The sequence below is a fragment of the Harpia harpyja genome, chromosome 1 (assembly GCF_026419915.1).
Source record: "Harpia harpyja isolate bHarHar1 chromosome 1, bHarHar1 primary haplotype, whole genome shotgun sequence".
NCBI lineage: Eukaryota > Metazoa > Chordata > Aves > Accipitriformes > Accipitridae > Harpia > Harpia harpyja.
Window position 1 is genome coordinate 10,816,268 of NC_068940.1, and position 26,150 is coordinate 10,842,417.

Here is a 26,150-nt window from a genome sequence, read left to right on the forward strand (position 1 = left end):
GCCAGCTGTGTTGCAGTCACAGAGATGTGACTCTGTAGTGTACTGCCACCAATCTGTGGAGTCATGGGAGATTAAAAAGCCTACTCCAGTTTATTGGTAAATTGGCTATTATTTTTAGTTAGTTCCCCAGGTGAATGCATCCATGCTATGCTAATAATCAGTCTGAATTAATTCTGGGAGAGAGTTTTCAAAGCGGTGTACAGCAGGCTGGTGTCCCAGGTTCCTTCCTGTGTATTAGTGTGGAAATGTATTACATTTAAAAACTCTGTTTATCAGAATACCCTGTTTCTCTAAAGCACCGAGTCCATTTAACCTACTGTGCTATTTATTTTCCTAAAGATTTCCAGACCTGTACTTTTTTATTAAAAATCACCAGTGGGAGAAAAGATGGGTGGATGGGAAATTCAGTGAAATCCGACTTGGACAATGTAAGAAATTCTCAATTATGGAATCAAGTGACTAGAGAAGTAATACTTTAGGCCTGGCCCACACAAAACTGCAGCCATGTGGAATCTTCCCATTTGCCTTCACTGGGCTTTGGATCAGGCCCTGGAGATACCCGCCATATTTCAAGGGTTTATGATCATTGCTAACTCTGGAAACACTGCCAGGCTTCAGAATAGGGACTGCATTCCACGTGCACCAGGAGTAGCCTTTTCCCTACTTTGAGTAATGTTACAGGAACAATAAAAAATTCTTGCTACTGGGAACATGAAGCTCTGTGGGACTTAGATGGGACCTGACATTTATACAGTTCATCACTACTGTAGATCAAGGAACGCTGCTTTTAGCAAAGAATGCATATTCATTCTTTTTTGTTAACCTTTGCTTCAGTGCATTCATGACAAGATTGTATGGGTATGTAGCTGTGTTTTAACAGTTTTTTAATTTCAGTTGTTGCTTGAAGCACTATGCTGGAAATTAGACACTTTTAGTAGTTCAATTATTGTTGATTTATTCATCCCTCTTGTAGATACAGTGAATGTAGTTACTATAGTAAGGTTATCTAGTTCTGAATGCCAAATGCCAAGTTTCAGAGCTTACATCTTGGCAACTGCAAGACTTACTGGCTTAGAATTTGTCATGCCAGCAGTACTGCCTTGTAGCATTTATTTCACAGATTTTCATTAAACGGGGGAAGACAAGAGAGAAGAGTGCTACTAGTGACATCATGCATCAAACTGTTTCCTAATGTTACAGGGAAATCAGCTCAAAATAGCATACTCCAGGCTTCATTCTGCCATTTTCCTAGACTTCGTTGGAAGAATGGCAGCATTATGCTAAATAAAAAGATGTAAAAATGTTAATCGGGAAAAAGATTTTATTTAATATCACCCTTTTTGGGAAAAAAAGGGAAGCTCAGAACAGCAAAATAAACTAAAAATGCTGTATAATGCTTGAACGTTCATTAACTTTGTTCTAATTTCTCTTTTGGGGCAATGAGTCAGCAGAAACTTGTTTAAGTTCCAGCAGCTTTAGCATCTGTTCTGAGTATTTTGCTGAAGAGAGGAAACGCTGCTGTAATAGAAAGGCGCGGATGACAATTTACTCTGACTGAAGTGTAAACTTTCATGCTAACCTACTGTAACACTTTCCATCACACTGTACACTCTCTACACATGAAATATAATGCACCTAATGGCATTTAAATTAGCTATCATTGGAGGCATCTGTCATACTATAATCTTTCCCAGTCATTTGTAAGGTCCTCTACCACCTAGCCTCTTTCTACTTTTCAGTAGCATGTCTTGTGGTGATGTTACTCTACACCCAAAGACATCAGCTCTCATCACCCCTTGCCACTATTTCCACGTGCAGCTTTAACCTATGTCTTTTACTCAGAGACAATTTCTCATATCTGTAAAGTCTTTCCTCTAATCCCATCCTCCCCCAAAAGACAGCTACAAATCATTAACATCTAGCTCTGCTTAGAGTGATGACAATCTGAGACTGCTGAGACTCACCTGATGTCAAACAAAAACACAGCCCCATACGTGGTTTTCAACTTACATTTGTGTTTAATTCTCCACTGTGCAGTTTCAATGCTGCATTACGAACTTTCTGAAACATGTATTGGCAATCTTATTAGTTCATCCAGCACCTTGGATGCTTCTAGAATAATAAAAAAAGGAATGCCAATTAATAATTTGCATTCACCATGTAGCAACGACAGAACTTCAGCTGAAGGTTGGTGTCACTGCAAGAAGCTGATTCTAATAGTTTAAGTAAAAAGCATAGCAGGCATATGAGAATAGCTGATACACTCAATGGAGTGATCCATAAACAGCTGATAACGTTATCTACTGTAGTTGTTATTTTGTTTTGGTGCCCTCATCGACTAAAGATTTCATCTTTGTCTAAGATTAAAATGAAAAAATCACAGATTTTTTTTAATTCATAGCTCAAAGCTTCTCTCAAAAAAAAGTAAAGCAAAAATTTCAACTGGAAAAAGAAGGAGCATAACCTTTTTTCTGCTGTGATTATTTCTTTCTAGAGGTTGAGGACAGTATTCTACACTTTAAATGGAGAGTCTGCCCTGAAATTTTCTTTATATGATATTCACCAAAATTTGAAGATTTTTGCTTTAGAAAAATGATGCCATTTGCACTGACACTGCTATGTTCTCTGGATTTAAAAAAGCCATCAATTTCTTTTTTTTAAAGAAACACCAAACCTAAAAGATATCAAATTGTAATATTATTTTGATCCATATTTACAATTCTCATTTTCTTTGAATCCTTGACCCACTGATTTATTAAGTCTCTCTTCTTTACCTGGCTAATTTGTGTATATGGAATATTTCTGGTTTCATCGCTGTCCCCTTTTCCCTGTTAGTGGTTCACAGGTTTTCTCAGGCAGTGGAAAAACACATGCTGTTGCAAGATACTTTCTAATCCATGTTTGCCACTAACTGAATTATACATGGGTGGCATAGCACATATTCAGTCTTTCATCCTTATCTGTTACTTCATCATTACTTTCAATCTGCAGTGAAAAATGTGACTAACATGTTGTGTGGTATAAATAGACACTGCAGGTTGAGATCATTTATGCATGGTTTGAATTTTGATGAAATTTTATACTGCCCTCTGGGCTAAACACTTAACCTAAGTGATTGTCCCAATAATTTTGTTGAATCAAACCTTTTCAGATGGAAGTTTTACCTTTCATTATCTTCTAAATTGTTTACTATAAAGCTTTCCAGGAGTGTTAGGAAGCAAATAAAAAGGACACAGTTGCTGTTTATCAGTGATTCTGTGAATCATTATCTTGTCATTGTAAATGACTGGAAATAGGAATATAAAATACTTTAACTCAGAAGACTATGTTTTTAAGTTATTGCAGGCCATCTTCAATGTTTTTTCTTTTACACCCACAAGATTGAGGGTTATATGAAATGCGAAAGTATAAATGTAGATCTATTTATTTACAAGTATTTGTGTACAAATATATTTGCATTTGGTACAGTTCAATGTATGAATTTATGTAATTCTTAATTTTAATTTTTTAATTGCCACAGTTGAGTCATCTTTCCATATTTATTTATTTCCTATTAAAATTACTTCAGCAGTATTTCTGTTATTTTTAAAAATAATGCTTTGGTTCTATATTTGGGATAATTTTTATTTCAATGACAAACATTTTCTCCATGTAGCTTTATTGGCTTTGATGTTTAAAAGTCTAGAATTTATTATTATGAGCTGAAACCAATCATTGAACACTGACATTTTAAGTATGACAATAATGCAAGTAATTGTCATTCACTCAGTTAAGATATTTCTATTTCTTGTAAGAACCAATTACAATACAGTGCTCCTGTCTTTTAACTGGAAAAGAGTCTCCTTCAGTTTTCAGCTGAGTATTTTGCAGGGATTTTCACTGTTCATAACCATGGTGAGTTGCTATTGATGCACCACCTGCTACTTTCCCTTAGCCGTTCTTAGGTAATGGCCCTCATTTATTAATGAAATTTAGGGAAAGGATTTTTTTTTTCCCCTCCAGAAAACAACAGCTTTTTAACAAAGCTGAAACATCCAGTCCAGAAGAATTAAGCGGCTCAGTTCAGGAAGGTTGTCACTTGGTTGCATGCCTGCTGTGGCATAGGCAGGCCCCGTGGTCCCCTCCGTGGTCCCTGTCTTCTGGTCCTCTTGACAGAGGTAGGTCACGGGGTGGTCTCCTACCCTGCCTGTCCTCCTGAATTTCTTTGACGGAAACCTGGGTGGACAGGGTGAGGGTGGAGGGGGTGGCACTCGGGTCTCATCTCCCCATTTTCCTCTAAAGCCAAGGGTCCCCAGGCACGCTGCGTGCATGTCCCCCATGCAGCGTGGTCTCTTAGCCTTTGTGTTGCACATTGGGACATTTGACTCTGGTATATCCAAGTGAGGTGATCTTGCAGAATTGCCTCACACAGTACGTGGGCTGTGCAAATAAAGAGCTGGTTACCGATTCTGATGAGAGGGATTGCTGAAACAAAACAGTTTTCTTTTTTCAGCACCAAAATCTGAACATTTTATCAAGGAAAAAATTCCCACGGAAAGGCAGTTTTCTGGCAAGCGCTGCTAGTCAGAAGTCTCAGTTCCCCTTCACACAACAGTCTCAACGGAAAATTTTACGGCTAGCCCTAGTGCAGACTCTTTCAGAGGTGTTGAGCACCCACTGTGCCCATTAATTTAAATAAGCCCATAATGTGGTTTACATTTAATAAAGTTGCAGCCTCCACATGAACCGGGTTTACTGAGTGTTGCCTTCTTTCCTGCTGGGTCTGAGTCTGCTGGTCTGGATAGTGTAAGAGTCTTGGACTCGCAGCACGCCTTCACCCCTTGTGTTCATTAGAAATCTCCAAGCAAAGGCTACAGAGAGTGTGTTTTCACCCAGTAGAGATGACTTTTATTTGGGGATAAGCTTGCACACAAGTAAAGTGGAAAATGAATAGGTTTGTACTCGGAAGAGCCCTTTTGTTGGTTGCCCTACTACTAACTTATCAGAATTGAACTCTGAGAATTCTGATAAATAAAAGCAATGTATTGCTTTAGTACTTACACAGCACTAGAAAGATAGCTTACTATTAATTTTAAAATCTTCAGATATAGTGGTAGAATAGAAAACATCAAGTGCATATTAAGAAAATAAGCAAAATGAAAACAGATCAGATACTTTACCTGTGTGAATTAGCTTGCAAGTCTGGTGGCTTCAGCAGGGCAGTTATGCCAGCTGAAAAACTGAAGTTTAGTTGCACTTTTTACAAGAGGAAGTATATGCTGTTTACAGAAAGGAAGTGTGAAAAGCAATGTGTGTGTGATTGTGTGCTGATTTGTTCATATTTACAGTAAGAGAGCCCAAGTAGCTGTAGCTCACAGCAAACATTCCTCATCTTTGGCATTCCGAATTTAAATAGACTGGTGGTGGATGCTTTTGTAACCAAGCCTAGTCTCATAGGCTGGCTGCATACGTTTCCAACATTGTGTCATCTAACTCTGCTCATAATAAATCTAACCAGTTTATTGTTCAAGCTTCTGCACCAAGCCCTCGTCTACTATTGAGTCCCAGCTTATTTGTTACTAAGGAGGAAAAGAAGATTTGTGAAAAAAAGATTTTTAAAGTCCAGTGCAGACCACTGTCCAGGGTTTTTGCTACTTTAATGTTAACTGGTTAAACAGATCCACTGTCACCTTTAGTTGGTTGAGTTGTGTAGCGAAAACTTGGGTTTGCCTTTCAGTGGCATCCCAGGGGTGATTGCTCAGCGCGGAGCTCTCCTCTGTCTTTCCCAAGGACTTGCCAAGCATTCCCCAGTCCTCCCACGCAGCCTCCGGCAGCTCTCTGGCCAAGTTGGAGCACAGTCTCTCAGCATAAGGACAGTCCCCAGATCACTTGGATCGCACAATGGAAGATGCATTTTCACTTTGCACTCCTCCTCACTATGAGTGCAATCTCGGTGCCCTGTATTGTCTGTCACAACACTTGCCAGAGCGGTGCCAGAACGGGTGACACTAGTATTTTACAGTCTGCCTCAAGCTACCCACTGAAACGAAGGAAGCATATGACCCCATTGGAATCAAGGATGTGTGGTATTACTGCTGTGGTTGAGGGGTTTTTTTGAAAAAGCACTTTTCACTGGAAAAGAAAGACTTTCAAAAAATGAGATTGTGGGAAAGAGCTGGTGTTAACTCTTATTCCCATTCAGGAAAGGATAATTGGAACAAGGTTTGGAGACTCTTGAAATATTCCATCTTGATACTTTGAAAAGAACATTTGTTTTGAAATTACTTTTGTTTCACATATTTTAATGTATAAAGAAGGGTTCATTTTCTATTGAAAAGGTCAAAATAATTTCAAAGCACTTTAAATGATTAAAACAGGTCCTTTCATTAACCAAAATATCAGTACATGAACATTTTTGTTTTCAACATTTTCATCCCAATTTGGGATCAAAATTGTCGTTTGAAAATCTTCATGTGAAGGGAAAGCTACTTCTCATTCATCTTTATTCTGCAGTTGAAAACTTCTAAGAGACCCTCATATATTAGTTAAAGTGAGGTCCCGTGCAGCATGAAATAAGTAACACGGTTCTCTGCCTGCATTGGTAATTACCTTGTGTAACTCCCACATCTCAGCAACAAAGAATTAGATTCAGCATGAGAGAAGAACAAATGGACAGTAAGGACAGTTCCCCAACCTGCTGCTGGCTTGCTTTATCTTGGAGAATATTCTTGCTATCTGTGCCTCAGCATCCTTTATTGTATTATCATGATGTGTATTATGGAAAAACATTACAGATACAGACCTTCAAGTTCGTTCTGCTTCACGTGGATGGTTTTTACATGCCTTCATTCTTGCTTGCAAACTTCCTCTCTGCCATTTCTGCCCATTCTTTTCTATTATCCCTGTTCTATTGTTTCAGTTTCTGTCCAAATCAACAGAGTTCAGGCCAATGATAGATATGGTGTTCCCTGAATTTTTAGTACTGATTGGTTAGAGTATTCAAATATTATCACAAAACAGAAAGACATTCAGAGAAACATTACTGAATTTTATGTTCATTTCTCACCTAACTTCATAGAACCTGGCTTTTTACAGATTTTCCCTTTTGGGTCTGGGTGGAACCTGAAGACTTTCAACATTTGTTCAAGATGTCTGGATCTTTGACAGCCCATGTGGCAATTCCAGATGCATCCACTGGGCTGTACAGACTTGCTCTACAGCACTTGAGAAGGGGCTCTTCTGTGCCTGAGATGTTAGATCTATTGTGTGTGGACTAATAGCCTTCAAATGTGCAAGAAATCTGGTGCTCTCTAGATGCCTTGGACTTACTGCATACATGCAGCTCTAAGGACAGTACTTCTGTAGTACTTTCTTGACTATTGGATCGAGCGTGTTTATGCTCTGCAGCACATGCAAATCTGTTTCTTGTGGGAAAGCCCATAGATATGAATAGCCTAAGCAGAATGGCTGAGATTATTGAATATAAAATGAAAAATATCTTAATGATTTTTTTTTTACTTTTTTTTTTTATAAAATCATAGAGATCTGACATACTGTTATGCAGTGATTTTCATTCTGCACAAAGAGCTGTATTTTCTAGTATGGCTCTGTATTAGGAGATTTATTACTATGATCTGTTAGGGGGCTAATTTCCAAATCACACCATTTAATCTACATATGAAAAATCAGCCCCAAACGAATGACATTGTAAGCAGGATTTCTTCAGCTTCTGGAATTATGGCTTAAAGAATCTGTCAATGTGAAGTTCTCAAATGCTGTTTAACGTTGGGAATCCCATGGACTTTTGTGCCAGACTACAAAATGCAGATGAAATATATGATCTATCTGCCTCTCCATGTTTTCTTTTTTTCCTAACTTCATGTAGGACAGAATACCAACTGATGAAATAGCAGGGACAATTATAAAGATCCATTAAATAAGCTTAGATGAATCTATATACACAGTATAACTGTCTTGATCAAAGGATTTGCTGTCAGGCAGAGTTGACTAAAAGGCAAATGATTGGAAACAGCTTTTTTCCAGTCTGCATTGGGTGATAATAATGTGAAAAGAATGGAAGCTCTAAGAGGAATGCTCTTTCACTGGCTGTGTTGGAGAAAGCATGGAAGATTATCGCAGGGTGGAAGAGGCAGTCTCTTTCAGAGAAGAGACCATTGCTGGGAAAGCAGAGGTAGAGAAGACCCCGGCTTGCTGGAAGAAACTCTGACCTCGGTCAAAAGAGTGCTTAAGACCAGTGAGGACATGCAGAAAGGTTGATATGTTTAAGCTTTTTTAAGCTTGTTTTTTTACCGCTATTGTCCTAGGGAAGATGCATCATTAACACAGGGCAGTCACAAAGCTGGAGTACTGCAGTCTGGGAGGTTAGGCCTGATCTGGAGAGAGGCTAAGGCAGCTGGGCTAATGCATCTTGTTTTTCTGGAGGTCTAGCACCCCTGCCCAGAAACTACGCTGAGAGACGTCAAGGAAAGTAATGTTATTTCTCTCACCTAGCAATGCGACACAAGATCACTGAGAGAAAGAAAGAATGTCAGGGGTAATTTGACAATTGACACATCAAGGCTTAGAGGCTATATTAAAAGAAGTATTAGACATGTCAATTAATTTTCCTTTGCCTCATTAATGAGCATCTTAGCTATGCATCTTCTGTCTGAAGCAGCAAGCAATCATTTTTCCAGGTTTCTTCATGCTACGACAAGTCACAGCCCTCCGAGACATAGACGAGACGGTATAATATAGTATGATTATTGTTCCTAATTTCACGAATGACTCTTAACTGTCAAATTAAAGGGAAATTTAATACTTATTTTGAATGTTAAATGACATCTCTGAAAAAAAAGAAACCTATGCAATTCCACATTTTTCAAAGCACCAGCTTGTACCATACTTTTGATTCTCTTGCAGTAACTGAGTTTATCCACTAACTCCTGTCCCAGATTCCTATCAAAGCCCCCAAAGAAGCAAGGGAAAAAAAACCCCAACCCACACCTCAAAACCAAAGCCAGAGCACACTCTTTCTTTTGCTATGGGAACTATGGACTTGCTGATGACCTTCATTAAATGCCACAGCCAACTTCTGACATGCTCAGCAGTGAGTCTCATGACCCACAAACAGAAAGCCAATCTAAATCATGGAGTGGTTGTATTTGTCTTTTGTGTCTAGAAACCCGCTGCTGGAATTTGCTGAGTGCCTCTAAAAATGTAGCAGAAGGTTCACTGACAAAAGGCATTGTCTTTGTAAATTTTACCTTCAAACCTTGAGCCCAGCAAGCAAAAACTATTTAATAAGCAGACACCCCCCCCCCCCCCCCTCAACTAAACCACCAAACCCTTCTCTCTTTCTTTTTTGTAATGATTTGAAGTCTTTAAGCTGAAAGAATAACATCAAATACGACCTGTGAACCAATTTGCCTTCAGGTTAAAACAGAAGCAGAATAAAAAATAACACAGTGTGTTACACAATTTTAAGGTTACACAACTAAAATATCACCAGCAAGAAACTAGGAGATGTGAAAACTGAAGTTTTAACGTAAGTGTAAGTTCTGATGCATTGTGGATCAAGTAAGTTTTAGGTTGATCCTTAAGAAAATAACGATTATTAAAGCTACATATTAAGCAAGAAAAAGAGGCTATGAAATACTGAGAGCCTGAGAAAGCATTATTGTCTGAACCAAGGCAGAGGTTTTCATAGTCTGTATCCTGTAACTATAGCACTCTTTCTAGTTGCATTTCAGCAGCTGAATTCCTTCGATATCTTTGGAAACCTCATCGTGACTGCCCTGCCTGGCTTCTTGAGGCTTCTGCATCCATACGCTGCTACCAAACTTATGGGAACTCATGGGAAGGTGAGCAGGCTACTTAGCTAAGCAAAATTAATACTGTGCAAACATATCCAGTTTTATTAGGTTTTGCAATGAAACAAAAAGCTCTAGATAGGCAGAAAGGACCGATAAGGATCCTGCTACACCAGGAGCCATTGGGAGAGGGAAGGAGCATCAGACCCAGTAGTGCTGTTAGTCCATCACACTGAGTTTTGACAAGGGATGGTTTGTCCAGGTGGGGAAGATAGGTCTATCTTGTAGGTGCTTCTATTTTAATGACTTATCAATCACATCGAGTCAAAGGAGCACAGTCTACTGCAAGCCAGTGAAATCTTGTCTGAATTCAGACCAGTAGTGGAAAATCTCATGGGTGGTCTAAGATGATGGGATGTTGTCCTCTAGGATCATGTGGATGTCTTTACTATAGGTAGAAAGGTAGTAAATTGATGTGTTAGAGCTGATTGGCAAACTGAGTGCCCCCCCCCCCCCCCCCCCAATAATTCAGCCTTTCAGCAGAATAAGGGAACCCTAAAGCTTAAATTCAGAATCACCTCTGTGGTGCCTCTTGAAGGCTATTTAAGCGTTCCTTACCTTTGTTGTCTGGGTGAACCCAGCTCTTTGAAAAGCTGCTGTTGTGTCTTTCAGGTATTTGGAGTTCTTTGATGAAAAATCTAAAGCTTCCAAGAAAAAGCAGAATCATATCTTTACAAAAGACCGTTAAAAAAATACTTTCTGTGAGTTTTTAAAAAAGATTTCAATAAACTGTATTATTTACAAATACACTTGCAGACAAATATACACAGGAAAAAAACCCTCAGACAAACAGAGTAGTTATGTGTATGGTAAGTTCAATACCTGCCAACTATCGTTTATCAGAGACAGCAAAATAACAAGGCTTATGTTCTGCCCAAATGCATTATTCTTCTGCTTTGGAAGCTTTGGTCTAATGGCTCTGAATATAGGGATTTATTTCTTAGCCAGTTTTTTTAGGAAGGCAAGGTATATGCAGTAAGGCTGCCTGTTACTTTACCCCTAGTAATTTCTGAACCTGCTGGCTAATTTTAGGAATAGCGGTAGGGAGGGGGAAGTACCTCAATTATTGCCTATGCTGAGGTGCGACCTACTAGAAAGTCAGTTCTCCTGGTCCTGGAAATCCTTATTGTATGGGTGAAGTCTCACAACCGAGTCTCTTTTAGACGGTCACTTTTTAGAAATTGTGCATATGGTGGATAAGTAGTGTAATACTTCTTCATATTTGAACTGAAGGAACAAGTTTATGGCCATCTTTAAAAAGTATGTGCCCCTTCTTTTCTCTTGAGCAAAATTTTCTTTTGGTTAGGGGTGCCAAGTCCAAAATATTCTACTGCCGGTGAAATATTTGATTTCTTTTTAGTAAATGCTTCTCTTTGTTGTTGTTCTTCAGTCTGATGAAATTGCAATTACTTTGGAGCCATACCAAAAGCTCTTTGAAACTGCAGAGATTCATACGGATGTTGATTAGCTATGTATTTTACAAGTCCATTTTTATTTTTAAAGGAATGTGTCTTTTCTACATCCTCGCTTTCTGCTCTGTCAGTAGATAAAGCTTTCTGTGAGGGTGCTGATGTCTTAGGCCAGCATGGTACATAGATAGGAGAGACAACATGGGCAGTGTAGATGCACAAATGAATGTGTTTTTTGCAGGGACTTGTTTGTAGGCATAGTCTCCTTTTTGTACCCCAACAATCTTTACCTACCCCTCTGCTTCTCATTATTCTCTGATACTAGTGTTTCTCACGGTGACACTGTTTTGTGTTTTGGCTCATACTGGAGGTCATTTAGTCACACCTGGGATAGCAGTTTTGAATGTGTCTGAGAGGAAATGCCCCCAAAGAAAAACACAGATCCAGAGCACATTTTATCTAGAGCACACAGAAAACACATAATGAGTTTATTATATTACACTTTTTTATTATATGCTTTTAGTATCACAAAGCAACATTTATACCAGGAAAAGGATAGCCCCTGTCTCATTCGAGCTTATTTTTTTCACATTGTTAGAGCTATCTGTTACCACAATGCTGTGCAGTAATTAGCAGGAAGTTTCAGGATTTCTTAGCATCAGGCAGAAAGGTTTGCTTTTCATAGCAAATGTCCCCTTTGGAAGGAAATTTCAGATGAAGAGCATTTCACTGGATCAATAGATGACACCAACAGAAAGGAAGCCTGCATTTGTCTTGCCATGTCTTACATGCAGCTATGGGCAATAGAGGAAAGTATGTTATCTAGAGATTGTCTCTGATAAGGGGATATCCCTCAAACTCCCAGTGCAGCTAGCAATCATGCATTGATTTTTGAGACACAAGCTGTGACAATTTTTTAATTTCTGTTTTATACTGTGGAACCAGAGGAATAAAGACATGTCTTCACATTGAAAGAAAATTTGTGAAATTTCTTTCTACAGGCAGCCAGGCAGCCTATTATAACACTACTTGAACACCTTAAACACAGCTAGTATCCATTATGTCATATAGTATAACAAGCAGGAAGGAGAGCTCTGCACAAGAAATTACACAGTTCTCTTTCTCTCTTTCTCTCTTTCTCTCTTTCTCTCTTTCTCTCTTTCTCTCTTTCTCTCTTTCTCTCTTTCTCTCTTTCTCTCTTTCTCTCTTTCTCTCTTTCTCTCTTTCTCTCTCTCTCTCTTTCTCTCTCTCTCTCTCTTTCTCTCTCTCTCTCTTTCTCTCTCTCTCTCTTTCTCTCTCTCTCTTCCTCTCTCTCTCTCTTTTTTTTTTAAAGGCAGAAGACCTGATTTCTGTAAACAACCCCCTAAAGGTACTCCCCTACCAATAGCAGTCCACTGTAAAATAGATAAGGTTCTCATTATGTATCCCCCATGTCTTGATCATAATTTCTATCATGGTTGACATTCTGGTCCAGTTATATCAGGTACATTCTGTGTAAGTCCTTTAGAAGACCGGGATAAAACCCTGCTGAATGCAGGATCATTTTGCCTTGGGGAGAGAGTTAGTCAAAGTGCACATAGTTCAAGGTGGATTTCTAGTCAGATTCTGCAGTACTGGGACATTCTGAAAGAAATATTTTTGAATTGAACATAGCTCAGAAGGAATTAAATTAGTTCTTTAATGCTTGGTTTTTCTCCAGAGCCATCAACACAAATTACTTTCTAAAATAGGCAGCTAAATATAATAACACAGCATTAAACTGAAAAGAAAAAGTTAATACTGTTATTATGTGATGCATTTTGTTTGACTAAATTGTATGGATAATTTCCACCATAATTTCAGTGGTGTTTATAAAGATCTTTTAAAAAGATTTCAGTTTAACATTTCCTATAGCTGTGTTTTTTCATAATTTAATTGAATTTAAGATATCTGTACAGTATCTAAGTTTTCTCATCTTGATAACTGCTTAATGATGTTTTAAATATAATAGTATCCTAGAGTATTCTGCATATGCACATAACTTTTTTCCCCTTCCTTTCCTCTTTTTCTTTTTTTTTTTTTTTCCTAAGGCTCTTGAAGATTTAATTAAGCTGCCTTAACATAGATATTTTTTCTTTCAGAAAACAGGTTTTATTAAATAAAAAATATTTTTTAAAATGCAGTGTTATAACATCAGTCATCTGCTCAAACCTGAGGTTGTTCTCTTTCATCAAAACCTTGCGGAAGAGTTCTTCCAAAATGGTTCATTATAGCTATGTTTAGACAAAGTATGCCTTGTAAATGCTCTAAATATTTCAGGCACTTTTCTGTTTGTGAGATTTCTTTTTCAATATGTTACATTTCCTTTGTAGTTTCATGAATTGCCTTATCTGGCCATGTTTAAATCTGCAAGGATTTATTTTTAACTGCATTCTAATTGGCATTACCTGGGTCACATCATATTTCACTCCCTTCATGGATTGCTATTTCTATGTCAAACTCTTCTGTGCATGGACATGTTGGTGCACAAAATAATATTAACTAAAAAAAGGTAATTGATATCAAGTAAAAAATTAATCCCCGATGTCAAAATTGCTCTAAATAAATGTCCTGTTTTTCCCCCAGACTCTATCTGCTTTGCCTACTTAGTTCTTCCTTGTAAAATTTGCTATGAAAAAAGGAAAGGTCATTTTTGTCAGGTCATACAGAAGCTTCTAGAGGTCTGGCTGGAATAACACTAATGGTCTTTTAGAAGCATTTTTATGTATGAGCTAGAGCTATAGATTTACTTTTTTCTTTCATCTTTATACCTACCTCTTCCTATGGTGCATGAGTATTATAAATCTGCACATGAAGCAAACGGTACATTCAGTTTAACAATCAACATCCCAACTCCAGCATCTTCACACACGTACAATTTAACTGTGGCAAGGGAAACAATGCAAGCATGCAGGAATTCAATTTCTGCTTCAGCCTGTTGCTGTGAAAAACTGATACAACTGAAGAAGTAAAGGGGCTTTGACTTGTGGCTTGTCTGTGTTTGTATAAGATGACGTTTCATCATTGCACAGCCAGCCAGAAAAAGGTCTTTCTGAAACGTAGGACCATCCTGTGCAATGCAGGACCATCCTGTGCAATGCATCTCCTGCCTGCTCTGTCCACAGCAGCCGTGAGTCTGTTGGTTCTTACTGAAGGAAGGTAGCTGTTTGACTCCAGCTGTACAGAACCAGGCTCCTAGTGTGATGCTGCTGCTAATTAAGTCCAGGATGAAAAAGATCAAAGCTATGCTTCCCCCCCCCCCCCTTTTTTTTTTTCCCACACCACAAGGCTGTTTCTTATTTTGAAGCTTCATTACTCTCTGCTACAACGTTCACTGGAAACCTCACCTGTTTGCTTGGTGGAGTTTTGGCTGGTACTGGCTTGCCATTTTAACTTGGCAACTTCAGAGTCTTGTTTCCCAATGGCCTGCCAGCTAAATTGGTGCGTTACAGATGAATGCACAGCTCACAGATGGTGTTTGAGTGTTTAGTGGCTCTCAGAAGTAGATACGTATTTGGTCAGGAGGAAGATTACATTTTTCCTCCAGACAGAACAAATGTCCTTGGGGATGTTTTCTGTGTCAAGGTAGAAACCGTTCCACACATCAGGTACAGGGGACTCTCTTACCTTAAGCAGGAGTACTACCTACATATATGTGTATTTCTTTTCCTCCTGGGTAGGGTATGCTGCTACTATTAACATAAATAAAAAGTTTTTTACCTTGATTCTCCTGAACTTCTATAGATGTTTTAGGCCTAGCATTTCTACTTCTTTGGTTTCTATTTTATTTTTAACTGAGATGAGCTTGAAGGTATATTTATTACTCTGGTTGCCCTGTAAGGTTCTTCTCCAGGTCCTAAACTCTTTGTTTTATTGCTCTTGCACAAGGTTGAGCATTTATGCTTACTCACTGGTAGAATGGCTTTACAGATAGTGCCATCTTTGTGAGATCTATACCTCCGCTGACATCTTGCATTCTCCTGTATATAAGTTGTGTCTTTTTCTTATTCATTCATTGTTGTCTTATTTATTTAAAGCAGTCAGAGGGCAAGAAGTAGGGGAGGAGTTACATGTTTTCTTTTGCTTTTTGACTGGCCTAATCATGTAATGAAGATGAATAGCAGAGACTGTCCGCTGCCTTTTGTTCCTTTCTAGAACGAAATATAAAACAGAGCTTCTTAAAAGTTCTGAGAGCTGCACTCGAGTTTCCTCGTTTCATGTTTGTTCCCATCCAGAGCTGGAACCAGACGGACTGGAATATTTTAACAAAGTCTGTTCTTGTAAGATTTCCAGACTGTTTTGCCAAGCCAATAGGCTCATGAAAATGCAGTTAAGCATGAAATAGGCAAAGTTTTAGTTGCCTACCTAAACTGCAGGCGTGACGATAATAATTTGTTTTTTGTCATTTTTGCTTTGTCATTGTCAGATGCTGCTCAAAGCTGAAACGTGCAAAGCTCTGCCAGCTCTCTACAAGGAACCACACTGTCCTCCAGCACTATTGCCACTCTGCTTAAATTTTGTGATTCTTCCTTTCTTCTATGCTTCCTTCCCTAGCTTGGTAAGAAATCTCTTCTTGCAAATGTCTCAGTTAAGTCCCTCAGGAAATTCTTAGTTAGCTAAAGGCAGGAGATGGCTTCTCTGCCAGCCTTACACCATTGAGTAAAGGGACTGCTGAGGACAGGAATCTGCTGCTGTTTGCCAATTTTCTGTTGTCATAAACTCTTTTATAGTGAAAGCTGAGTGTCCACCATTTTGAGGCTAGCACAGATGTATCCAGAGGAATATGAAGCTGTCAGCACTTTCTTCCCTTCCTCTTTAACGAACATGTCTTGGTCCACTGACCCACAGTGTCCATCCCCCAGTGTGGAAGAACACAGTGGTCCCTCCAAGGCACCAGCTGTGCCAGCACATATCCCCACGAGTTTCTTGGCGTGACTGGGTTGTGGGAAAAGTTCAGCTGATGTGTTTGTTCTGGCTCCTGGCTGTGCACATGATGCAAACGCACCTGGGCTATTGCTGATCCAGAGCTTGCTGTCTGCTGGCCATCTCCCTGTGAGCTGGCACAGTCTAGACCTTGGAAGGAACTCGGCCACCATCGCCCTCCTCCTCCCCAGGTTGGGAGGTGTTGGTGTAGGTGTTGCTAGGTGCACTCACATACCTGTGTCATGTACTTTGCAGCAACCCAAAACAATTATTGCAGTTATTGGCTGACTATTTTTCCTGCTTTGCAAGAATGTTTAATTCCTACAGCCTTCCTTTGGTGTTTTTGGAATTTGCATGCTTCTGGCAGTTTCTTTTTTCCACCACAGGTGCACCCGAAAAACAAACCTGTCAGGATTTCCAGTATTTCTTCTGTACCATGATTTGGTTTTTTTCAGCAAGCTGTAGAACAAATTTTCCTATGAGCATTTGTATGTTAAGGAATTACCTAATGTCCCCTCTGGTCTTTTGCCACCTCTCTTGTAGCAGATAGCCCCTAGACAGCTCCTGTTACTGTTTGTGGTACCCGCCTTCTTGGTGCCTGCAAACTGAAGAATATGAAGCATAGGTGTGTCCTGGGAAGAGATAAGGAAAACCAGCGTCTTCATCCTGGGTAAATGGTCTCCCTGGTTATATTCACTTTGCATACAAATAAACAAAAAAGTAATATTTTATTAGGAATCCAGTGGATAGAATAATGGACTGTAACTCAGCAGAGCTCAGTTCACAGCTCTGCCATTGGCTTATTGGGCAAAGTAATTTGTATCATCACTATACAGCCTGGGATAAAGACAATTTCTTTGTAATGCAATATGAGATCTATAAAGGAAAAATATGCAGAAGGAATAATAATAAAATCCTTCTAATGATAATAAAATTATATGTTTTATATATATGTTTATGTTGTACGTAGGGGAATGAACCGGATTCTATTCTGCCTCATGCTTCATCAGTGGTGCTTTTAACTGGTTTCCATTTTAAGGACTACATTTATTAGTGTATTATTTTTAGATGTACCTTCAGATACAGGTGTGCTTTTCCACTGAAAGTGATAGCTTTTCATTTTAGTTACGCTGGGCAGCATTTCCTGCATCTTCATTACTGTTGATAAGCCATAAAGAACTTTATGGCTAAGTTTAAATACCTGCTATTTATGGTGATGATGGGGAGGGGTCTTTTTTATTTGTGAACTGAGTAAATATGTTGCACAGATACTTGGGCTGTGAGGACTGTGATTCCCTGAAAGTAATTTGCATAAAGTCATTCCTGTCTGCTTTTGCTCTTTAAATTTTCTCTGGCTGTATGGGTAACATAAAACATTTAGTTTGCCTTATTTTATGCAATGTAAATAATAGATACGTTCAGGACTAGATCCTGAATACCTCAGCTGGTATACACCAGTGTAGCTCTGGAGCAAGCAGGGTTGGATTGACTGCGAATCTACCCCCACCATGAGCTGTAAGTGCCAGTCTTGCAGTGCATTATACAAATGTTCACCGTAGTTTGTCAGCAGCAAAGCTGTCACCCAACAGTACGCACTGCCTTCTATCAGCCGTTACTTTTCTGTCATCATCATCAAGAGTAGCTTAAGAGAATCTGTGCATCGTTTCTTTCCTTCTGAACAATTTCCATCGAAATAATTGACCTGCTTTTATGGTAATTCGGTCTCTGCTATTTGTTACTGCAGCATTTTGCAAAGAAAAATGCAAAACTAATGCCCTAGAACAGAAACATTCAGCCAAATTACTTACCAGTAATCCAAGGAATCATGGATAAATCCATTGCTCAAGTGGCTTCTCATTTGGAGCTCTATCTAGTTTTCACCCAAGGGTTGAGATTTGGGTTTTTTGTGGGTGGAGGGGTTGTTTTGTTTTTGAAAGGTAATACTCATGCTTTCTGCCCCAGAGCAACTTTATATAAATCTCTTCTGAAAACTGTATCTGCCAGCACTGTCACTCCACCCACGAGCTTTCACGAGTAGCACCAGCTAAAAATATTTAAAGGGGCTGTTTCCACTTGTTTGGTGCATTTCATTTCATTTCATGTTTCTGCCTCTTCCTTTCTTTGTTCTTAAAAAAAGTCAATAAGAGATATCATTTAAGCCCAGTGTTTTGAAGTGACAACCAGTAAACAGCCTTATAGCATGATTAATGAGTACTCAGCAATAGTTTGCTGTAACGTACAAGTAAGTTGGGGCCCACTGAATTTGTTTTAAAGTAAAAGAAGAGGTTCCAGTTATGGGTTGGGACCTTCACTGAGTCACTGGATACGCTATATTTTCCACCAATTTCTACTACTGACTGATGGTGTTCACGTCAAGGTGTTACACAGTCACAGGGAAGTACAAGCTAGCTCAGAAGTGACACTCATAATCTGGACTTCTGACAAGTTAAACAGTAAGGAGAACTTTAATTTCTATTTAAAAGCTGGAAATGATGGTCAAGGTGAGTGATGAAAATCATGAAGTCTTTAAAAAAATAATTGCTGTTCCAAAAGTAAAAATTAATGTTGTTTGGTTCTACCTAATGCATATATTTTTCTTGATTTCTTTGACTTCCAGCAAGCTTGGCTTTTTGTGGAGTTTCTGGGCTGCTATTGCTTTTTTCAGAGGAAAGATGACCAAAGTAAAGACATCATAGATGTTGCCCTGCTGGTTTAAGCAGGGTCATTGCCAGTGGAAGGCATCTAGGGTTTGATAACAGTGAATGTGCTCCGAATTTCTCTACTTTCCTTTGGAAGTTTGTTGAGTAGGTGGATTCCCATGGCTGAGAGCGCCAGCATCTCAGCAAGGATGACGTAGCTCACAGGTGGAGACATTAGGTCTCTTTTGACCTCTTGAAAGTGGAAGTAGGCTGGGGAGCAATGGAGTGATGAAGATACAGGTTGAGTATTTTCATTGCTGCCTAAGTCTTGGGGAAGTTTGACAGCCACACTTTGTCCAGTGCTTACACAAGCAGCTTCCACACAATGAGTTACAGAGCTGGAGTAAGTGGATTTGCGAAACTCTTGTGAAAGTACTGATTGCATCGCCAGATCCTGCCTCCGTGAGGAAGAAGTTACCTCACCTTCCCAAGCCAGTGTTTAGGTCACTAATGTTTCTCAGTGTTTCTGGTGCTCCAGGACTGCTGTGAATGAAAGAGGACTTGGTATTTTCAGTACTCTGAGCTCATGCCCTCCTTCTCAGTCTGTGTGTTGGGTTGGAGGAAGGATTTATGTCTTGAGACATTTTACAGGTGGTATAATGAACATTGCACTCTGGTGTTGCTTGTTTGGAGGTAGATTCATTTAGTAAATTGAGCCTAAATAATCTAGTAGCAAATGACTCTTACATGAAAAGAGGTGGTGACCTACATCCAGACTTTTGTGGAAAATACGTGGTTACTCATGCTCTTAGCACAGAGATGAAGATTGGCAGTGATCCCTGTAAGATGTGGATTTCTGATATGGCTGAGGCTGGGTGGCACATCTATGTAATTCTGCTTGTTTGATGCAGGATGAGAAGAGTATTACAAGCTAAGATAGTATTCTTTTTTCTTTTGTTTTCTTTTTCCTTTTTTTGCACAAACAACACACTATTTGATCTAACTAAAATAACTGTGTGGCTAATCCTGCCCTATTAAGTCTCCTCGAGGAGTGAATACCTTAAGAGTAGATTTTGGTGGAAGTTGTTAAAGATGACAAAAATTTCTTTACATAAAAGGAAACGTACATTCTAGCTTCAGAGTTCAGAACATCCAGAATGCCAAGGTTATTGTAGTATTATACCACAGCCAATTACATTTCTTATACGTTTTTCTTTGTCTCTTTCTCACACAAGCCTAGACTATGTTTTCATAATGATAATGAAATGTGTTGTGATGTTCCTGTAGGCTGCTGTGGGTAAATAATTGCAATATGAGGAAGGTGATTCATGATGTGGCCCTAAGTCTGTAAAGTAGGACTTTGTGGCTGATTAGGATATAAGCAAAGTGGACTGCAATGTCTTAAAAAGCCCACCAAAACCCCTGACAGATCAACCTGTAGTCAATGCAAAGATCACCTGTCTCAGCCAAACAGATGCTTCTGTGAGAAGTTTTGGTGATTTGTATGTGAGGCCTTCTTAGTGACCCAAAACTTATTTTTTGTGGTGTGTCCCTGACAACTCCTCCTCCTGTTGTTCAACCAACCAGGTAACTAAAGCTTGAGCCTTCATGAGAAAAGGGCGGCAGACAGCATGCCTTCTCCTACACATGCTTCCTGCTCAACACTGAGGATCAGGAGTAACATGATGCCAAAGCTGGTCCCAAAATCCAGACCTATGGCTGGCAAGTTTGGGGTTTTTATTTCTCCTGCTCATTCAAACCTAGAGCAAACACAGAATCCTTTTAAGTTTCTACATTGCTATTCACAGTTCTCTTTGTGACTGCTGGAGAAAGAAATGTACACAGCTATTTAAAAAATTCATATGTGTAGGCAGGGAAATGCTTTAAAAGAGTATAAAATACAGTGCAAGTATTGCTGTTGCTTCTTCCCCAGTCATATGCTACATTTTAAAAAGCCAGCATGTTTTCTTCCACAAAAAGATCTTTATATTTCTGAACTTTCAGAAGCTTTAATCAATATAAATAACAGTTTGAGCATGATGACATCATATTTAGTCCTAGAGTTGTGCATCTCATCTGCTTAGTCATTTAAATCAAATAAGTATAGCAGTTAGAAGTTTCAAAAGGTCAAAGAAGCTACTGTCTTTTCGGCTTTGAATCAGCTGAGAGACTCCAGTTTCTTGGAAACATAATGCCAAGGCTGCATCTCTGCATTTCATTTCTCCCCCCCCCCACCTTTGAAGCAGTGTAGTAATTAGCTTAAAGGGCAAATCACACCACACTCAGTAGCAGAATACTGTACAGTGCAAGTTCCTTTCTATTTTCTCTTTTACTTGAAACTAGTTTAAAGAGGAGTTTTAGCCCACATTGTGTACTGAAATATTTGACTGAAGTTCTCTTACCCGAACACCAAAAAGCCGTTTATATTTTTCAATAAAATGAATAATTTTTCATTACAAATATGGCAAGTTCTTTTACCATTTTCTCAGAAGGAAAATAAGTGATAAAGTGTTCTTCAGGGAGCAATTTGTGAGAAAATTAAAATGAAAGCAAAAGACTTTTAAAAACTTGGTTTTAAATGTGATTTGTTGTTTTCTTTATAAAAGTAGCAGCATATTTTCTGGGAGGAAGCCACCTATCACCTACACTGCAATGGAAAAAACATTCTATTTTTTACTGTCAGATGTGTTGGTCAATCAAAACTTATGATCAGAACCTGTGCCTAATTTATCTGCATAATAGGACTCTACAGTGTTTTACCAACTGCTATTTCTTACATGTTTTTCTAAATTACTCTTTGTTTTATTTCCATATATTTCCAGCTGCCATTCTGCTGCTGAAGTGAAACTGCCCAGGCGGGTTGTCGATCGTTTCCATTTCGTGGTATACGCAGCCTTCTCAGAGCTGGGAGCTTCTCACTGGCGCTCCGGGGACTTCTGGCTGCTTGTGCTGCTCGTAGTTTTGCTTTGGTTCGTGAGACTTTACCTGCATTATTTGAGCCAATGGCTCTTCCTTCAGACCATCTCGGTTCCTGTTACAAAGTAAGTCCAGCTGCCTTCTTTCTCTGTCAGAATATTTCTACAGATAGCTGATTCAAAGCAGTTCCTTTGCACTACAAAGAGAATTGATGACTACAACTTGTGCTAAGGGCTCTGCATGCAAGCCCGGATAGGAGCCTCTGCAGAGACCAGGAGAACAAGGACCACATCCAGACTCCAGATGATCTGATGTGTAAATGTGATCCTAACAGAAAGGTGAAGGTGTTAATACTGTAAATTTTCAACCCAGAACAGGATGTGTCCATTGGTGCATCTTGTCATGCCTACCTCTCTCCCCTCTGAGATACCCAACAGGTTCTGTATCTTCCACAAGAATCATTTATCATTTTGAATCAAGTATTTCAAAATGCCTAAGAAGTGCACAGAACTGAAGAAGCATTTAAATCATATTTGATGTTACCAAAGTGATCTATGAGCAAAATACTTTGAAGAATTTAACTTTGATATATCAATTTTACCGTGAGGACTACAAGGGGTTGACATATTTTAACTATATGATACATTGACTTTAGCTTGGGAATCAGAGGTCTCTAGAGAGTTCCAGGAAAATCATTACTTGTCATTACTTGACATGGAAAAAAAAAAAAAAAAAAAAAAAAGAGAACAAGTCTACAAGGTGATGTATACCTGGTTCTCCATATGTTGCTGTGGGGTAGAGAATGGGTTTACAGAGCAAAAAAGACCAGTCATGCTTAGGGAAAGGAAGATTTCTTCAATAGAAACCTTTTTTTTTTCTTTTCTTCACTTTAAAGCATGATGCAAACCTGAATCAGTCAGTAGGAGCCAGTAACGTGCAACTCTGTGACCTATGTCTGCTGTGATATTGCGATTATTGGCTAAAAGTTAAACAGGGTGTCTGAGCAGACTCTGGACAGCGCTGGGGATTGTTAAGGTGGTCGCCTAGATCTTAATGCAAAGCCAGCCATCTCTCGCTTCTGGCCTTGCACAGCCCAGGCGGGCTCAGCCAGCTGGCATTAAAACTTCTGGGAGGCCAAGCATCAAGAGTCTGTGAAAGCAAAGAAAACACAACAGAAGGAAGCAACGTGTGAGAGAGAGGTGGTCATGTTCGAAGCCACTAATCACAGCTGTCCCAGGCAGTCAGCTAGAGAAACAATAACGTTCTCAAGCCAAGATGCCCAGGATCAGCATCCCAATCTGTAGCTGCGTGCCTGCAGGATGTGAGACTGAGTTGAGCGCTCTCTGGTATCACCAAATACAGTGGTAGCACTCACAAGTTGGAACCAAAGTAAGAATCAAACCACTTCACCTTTAGTTAGGAGCAGAATTTAAGCCACTTGGATTGGCTTCAAATTTTTGCCTTATGTTTCAGCAGCTGTATGCAGCTCGTAATACCATGCAGTTCCTGTCTCCTACAGTGCCAGGAAATTTGCTCATTGTGTGACCTTTGCAAATCCCACCATCCCATGGTGGCGAGGGACATTTCCAGTCGCTTTAGGGATGCTAAAAGCCATGTCATCCATAGTATATCTCACGCTTTGTGCGGTGACCAAAGGTGCTGCAGTATGCAGAGAGGGGTGAGCTCCTGGGCCCTGTGCACACATTGGTGGTTCTGGGAGCTGATGTCTTCCTATAGCCCTGCCTGCACAGTCCCAAGGGCCTGGATGTGCATCCACTGAACTCGGAGTCAGAGCAGATCAAAGGATGCGGAGGCAGGAGGAAGAGAAAAATTTTATTGTTTCTGAGTAGCTTCATACAGGTTTTGGTCAGAGGATTGTGACCAAGATAGGTTTGCAACTTTACAATGCAACATGTTGTATGCATGGTTCTTTTTTTTTTTTTTTTTTTTTTAATGGTTTGCCCAGGAGCACAGACAAGCTCTCTCCTTTCGCTTTTTACAGATTCCAGCTTTTCCTTCACACTGTCGAACTGTGCTACCAGAACTCCTTGCTGCAGACCAGTGAAGAGTTGGTCATGGTTGTGGTGGGACCCCTAACCTTGAACGCAGGGCTGCTTCTTATGGTCCTAATCAGATGGGGCTGTCAGCAGCTGTTTGACTCATTCCCTTCCTTCTTGTCAAAGTTTATCATAGCTATGGGACTCTGGACAGTGCTAGACCCCTTGGCAGTGTTCGTAGTGGATTCATTCCTGGGGGTAAGTCACTTAAAATAACTTGGACATGAGACCTTGACGTAGAAGTTTGTTTTATTCAGTGAATCACTGAAAGATATGAAATTCCACCCCTGGCAATGGAACATGAAAGTTAAAAAGAAATTAAATAATAATGTTATACATTACCTTTTTATTAACAAAATTCCCATCTAATGGAGTCACTGTGTTTCTGCATAAAATTAAAAGCACTGTACAAGCCATATATGGAGATAAGAAAGTAAATCCACCACTGGAATGATTGCATCTGCTTTGAAAAGGATTACTGCAATTTTGGATGTTAATGGAGATGGGTTAATGAGCAGTCCTGATTATTAGCGCTTCAGATTTTTCTAAGCACTGAAACAGACAAAATGAAAAATGGAGGTTATTGTGCATTTCTCTGACGTGCAAGGTAGTTAATATAATTTGCTGGCACACCTAAAAAGACTTGTGAGATTGAAAGACAGACATCTTTAAGGAAAGAGCTTCATCATATGTAAAATCATGAGAGCAAAGCTCCCAACTCTCTCTGCGCCTACGTATGCTCTGTGTAGCCCACCTGTACTTTGGTGGCTGGGGACTTTTATCACATCCGAGGCAATGCCCAGTCTCCCTAATTTGAACGTGTGTTTCAGATTTGACTCTCACTGTGTAGGTGACACGGGGTCCTTTCGACGGATGCAGGACGCTGAGAGTTTTTCTGGGGGTGTGGTATTGCTGCTGTCCTGCCCTTGTCTGTCTTTCAAAGACATCTTTGTTTCTGTTGCTCGCCCCAGAACAAGCAGTAACCCACAGTCCTTGTTGTGGATCAGGTTTTCTCAGGTCTCTTCGTTCCTCATCCACTAAGCTGTGGTTGGCTTTTAAGAAGTCCTGTTAAAAATGTAATTTTTCACCGTTTACATGCTGTTTCCCATTGCAGTGGTTTTGAAAATTAAAATTCAGCTGTTCAAGAAATTTAATTGGAGCTCACTTGGGAGGTAATTGCAATATTTTAAGCATGTGGCAACACACTGTAGTTTTCACTTGGACAGCCTGCTGGGTTTTTGTTTTGTTTTGTTTTGTTTTTTAAATTTCATGGTGTAAACCATGCACAGAATTGAATTTTAATTGTAATCATTCTGATGATGAATTTTTTTCCTAGGAGAAAAAGGTGTATTTCCCCAATATCCAGGCTAGAAATATTTAAATATTTAAAAGGCTCCTACCCCCCAATACTGGTGTATTCATAAAAGCTGGAGGAAAGGCTGAGGTCTGCCTTGTCTTTCCCACACTTGCATTGAGAATATCATTGCCATTGACTTCAGTGGAATTGTGTTCAGCTCTAGTCAGACTGGATTCGTTATCAGTTTCAAATAGGGCTTCTTTGCTTGGTCAGTGGGAAACCTGAGGTACGAATAAAGTAACTAAGTTTTTCATTACAATGTTAAAAAAGCACACTTCTCCCTGTACTTCATACTGAAAATTTGGCAATTTTACCCACCAAGATTATCTTTGGTAGAAACTCATTTGTTCAAATATTACACAATATACTGTGTGTATCCTTTCCAAAATGAAACTATATCTCTTACATGTGTTTTCGTTATTGCATTTGTAATTTTTTTTTTCTTCTGGCATTCTTTCAGCAGCTATTTCAGATTTACTTGCCAATCTATTTTAGATCAAGCATTTTTTAAATGTTGTGTTGTGGTAATATGAGTTATTTTAGTGCTAGAATGTATTTTAGTATCCTAAATGGCCTTAATACTTATGAAAGATGACAGACAGCCCTGGAGATAAAGGTTTCTCTGTTTACTAATTACTTTTTTTTATTATTAAGGGAAGACTAGAGAGCCAGTTGCATGTTTGGGGGGTTTCAACTCATAGTTCAAGATACTCTGTCAAATGTGTGATTCCAGGTTTGATTTACTATCAGCTTGTAGAAGGATGTTGCAGGGGTAGGAAACTTTCCTATGATTTTGGAGAATGCAGTTGTAGTTCCAGTTCTGCCAGAGCTTTCCTGGGACTGGTCACTTGGTCTCTGTGTAGCTTGTAAAATGCAGAGAGTAACACCTCTTTAGCCACATGGATACATGTCATCATAAAAAACATTAAAGACTGCAAAGTGCTCGCATGACCATCATTCTGTGGTGTGAGAAGTACCTA

The 26,150-nt window shown here is 39.3% G+C and overlaps 1 protein-coding gene across 1 annotated transcript in view; it reads left to right on the plus strand.

The window, feature by feature from the left end:
- LOC128152149 (uncharacterized) overlaps positions 1-26,150 on the plus strand; it is a 169,590-nt gene that overhangs the window by 89,571 nt on the left and 53,869 nt on the right. Inside the window, exons 13-14 of the mRNA XM_052810223.1 lie at positions 21,663-21,881; positions 23,759-24,011. Of these exons, the coding sequence (XP_052666183.1) occupies positions 21,663-21,881; positions 23,759-24,011 (472 nt within the window). The remainder of the gene's footprint in view (positions 1-21,662; positions 21,882-23,758; positions 24,012-26,150) is intronic.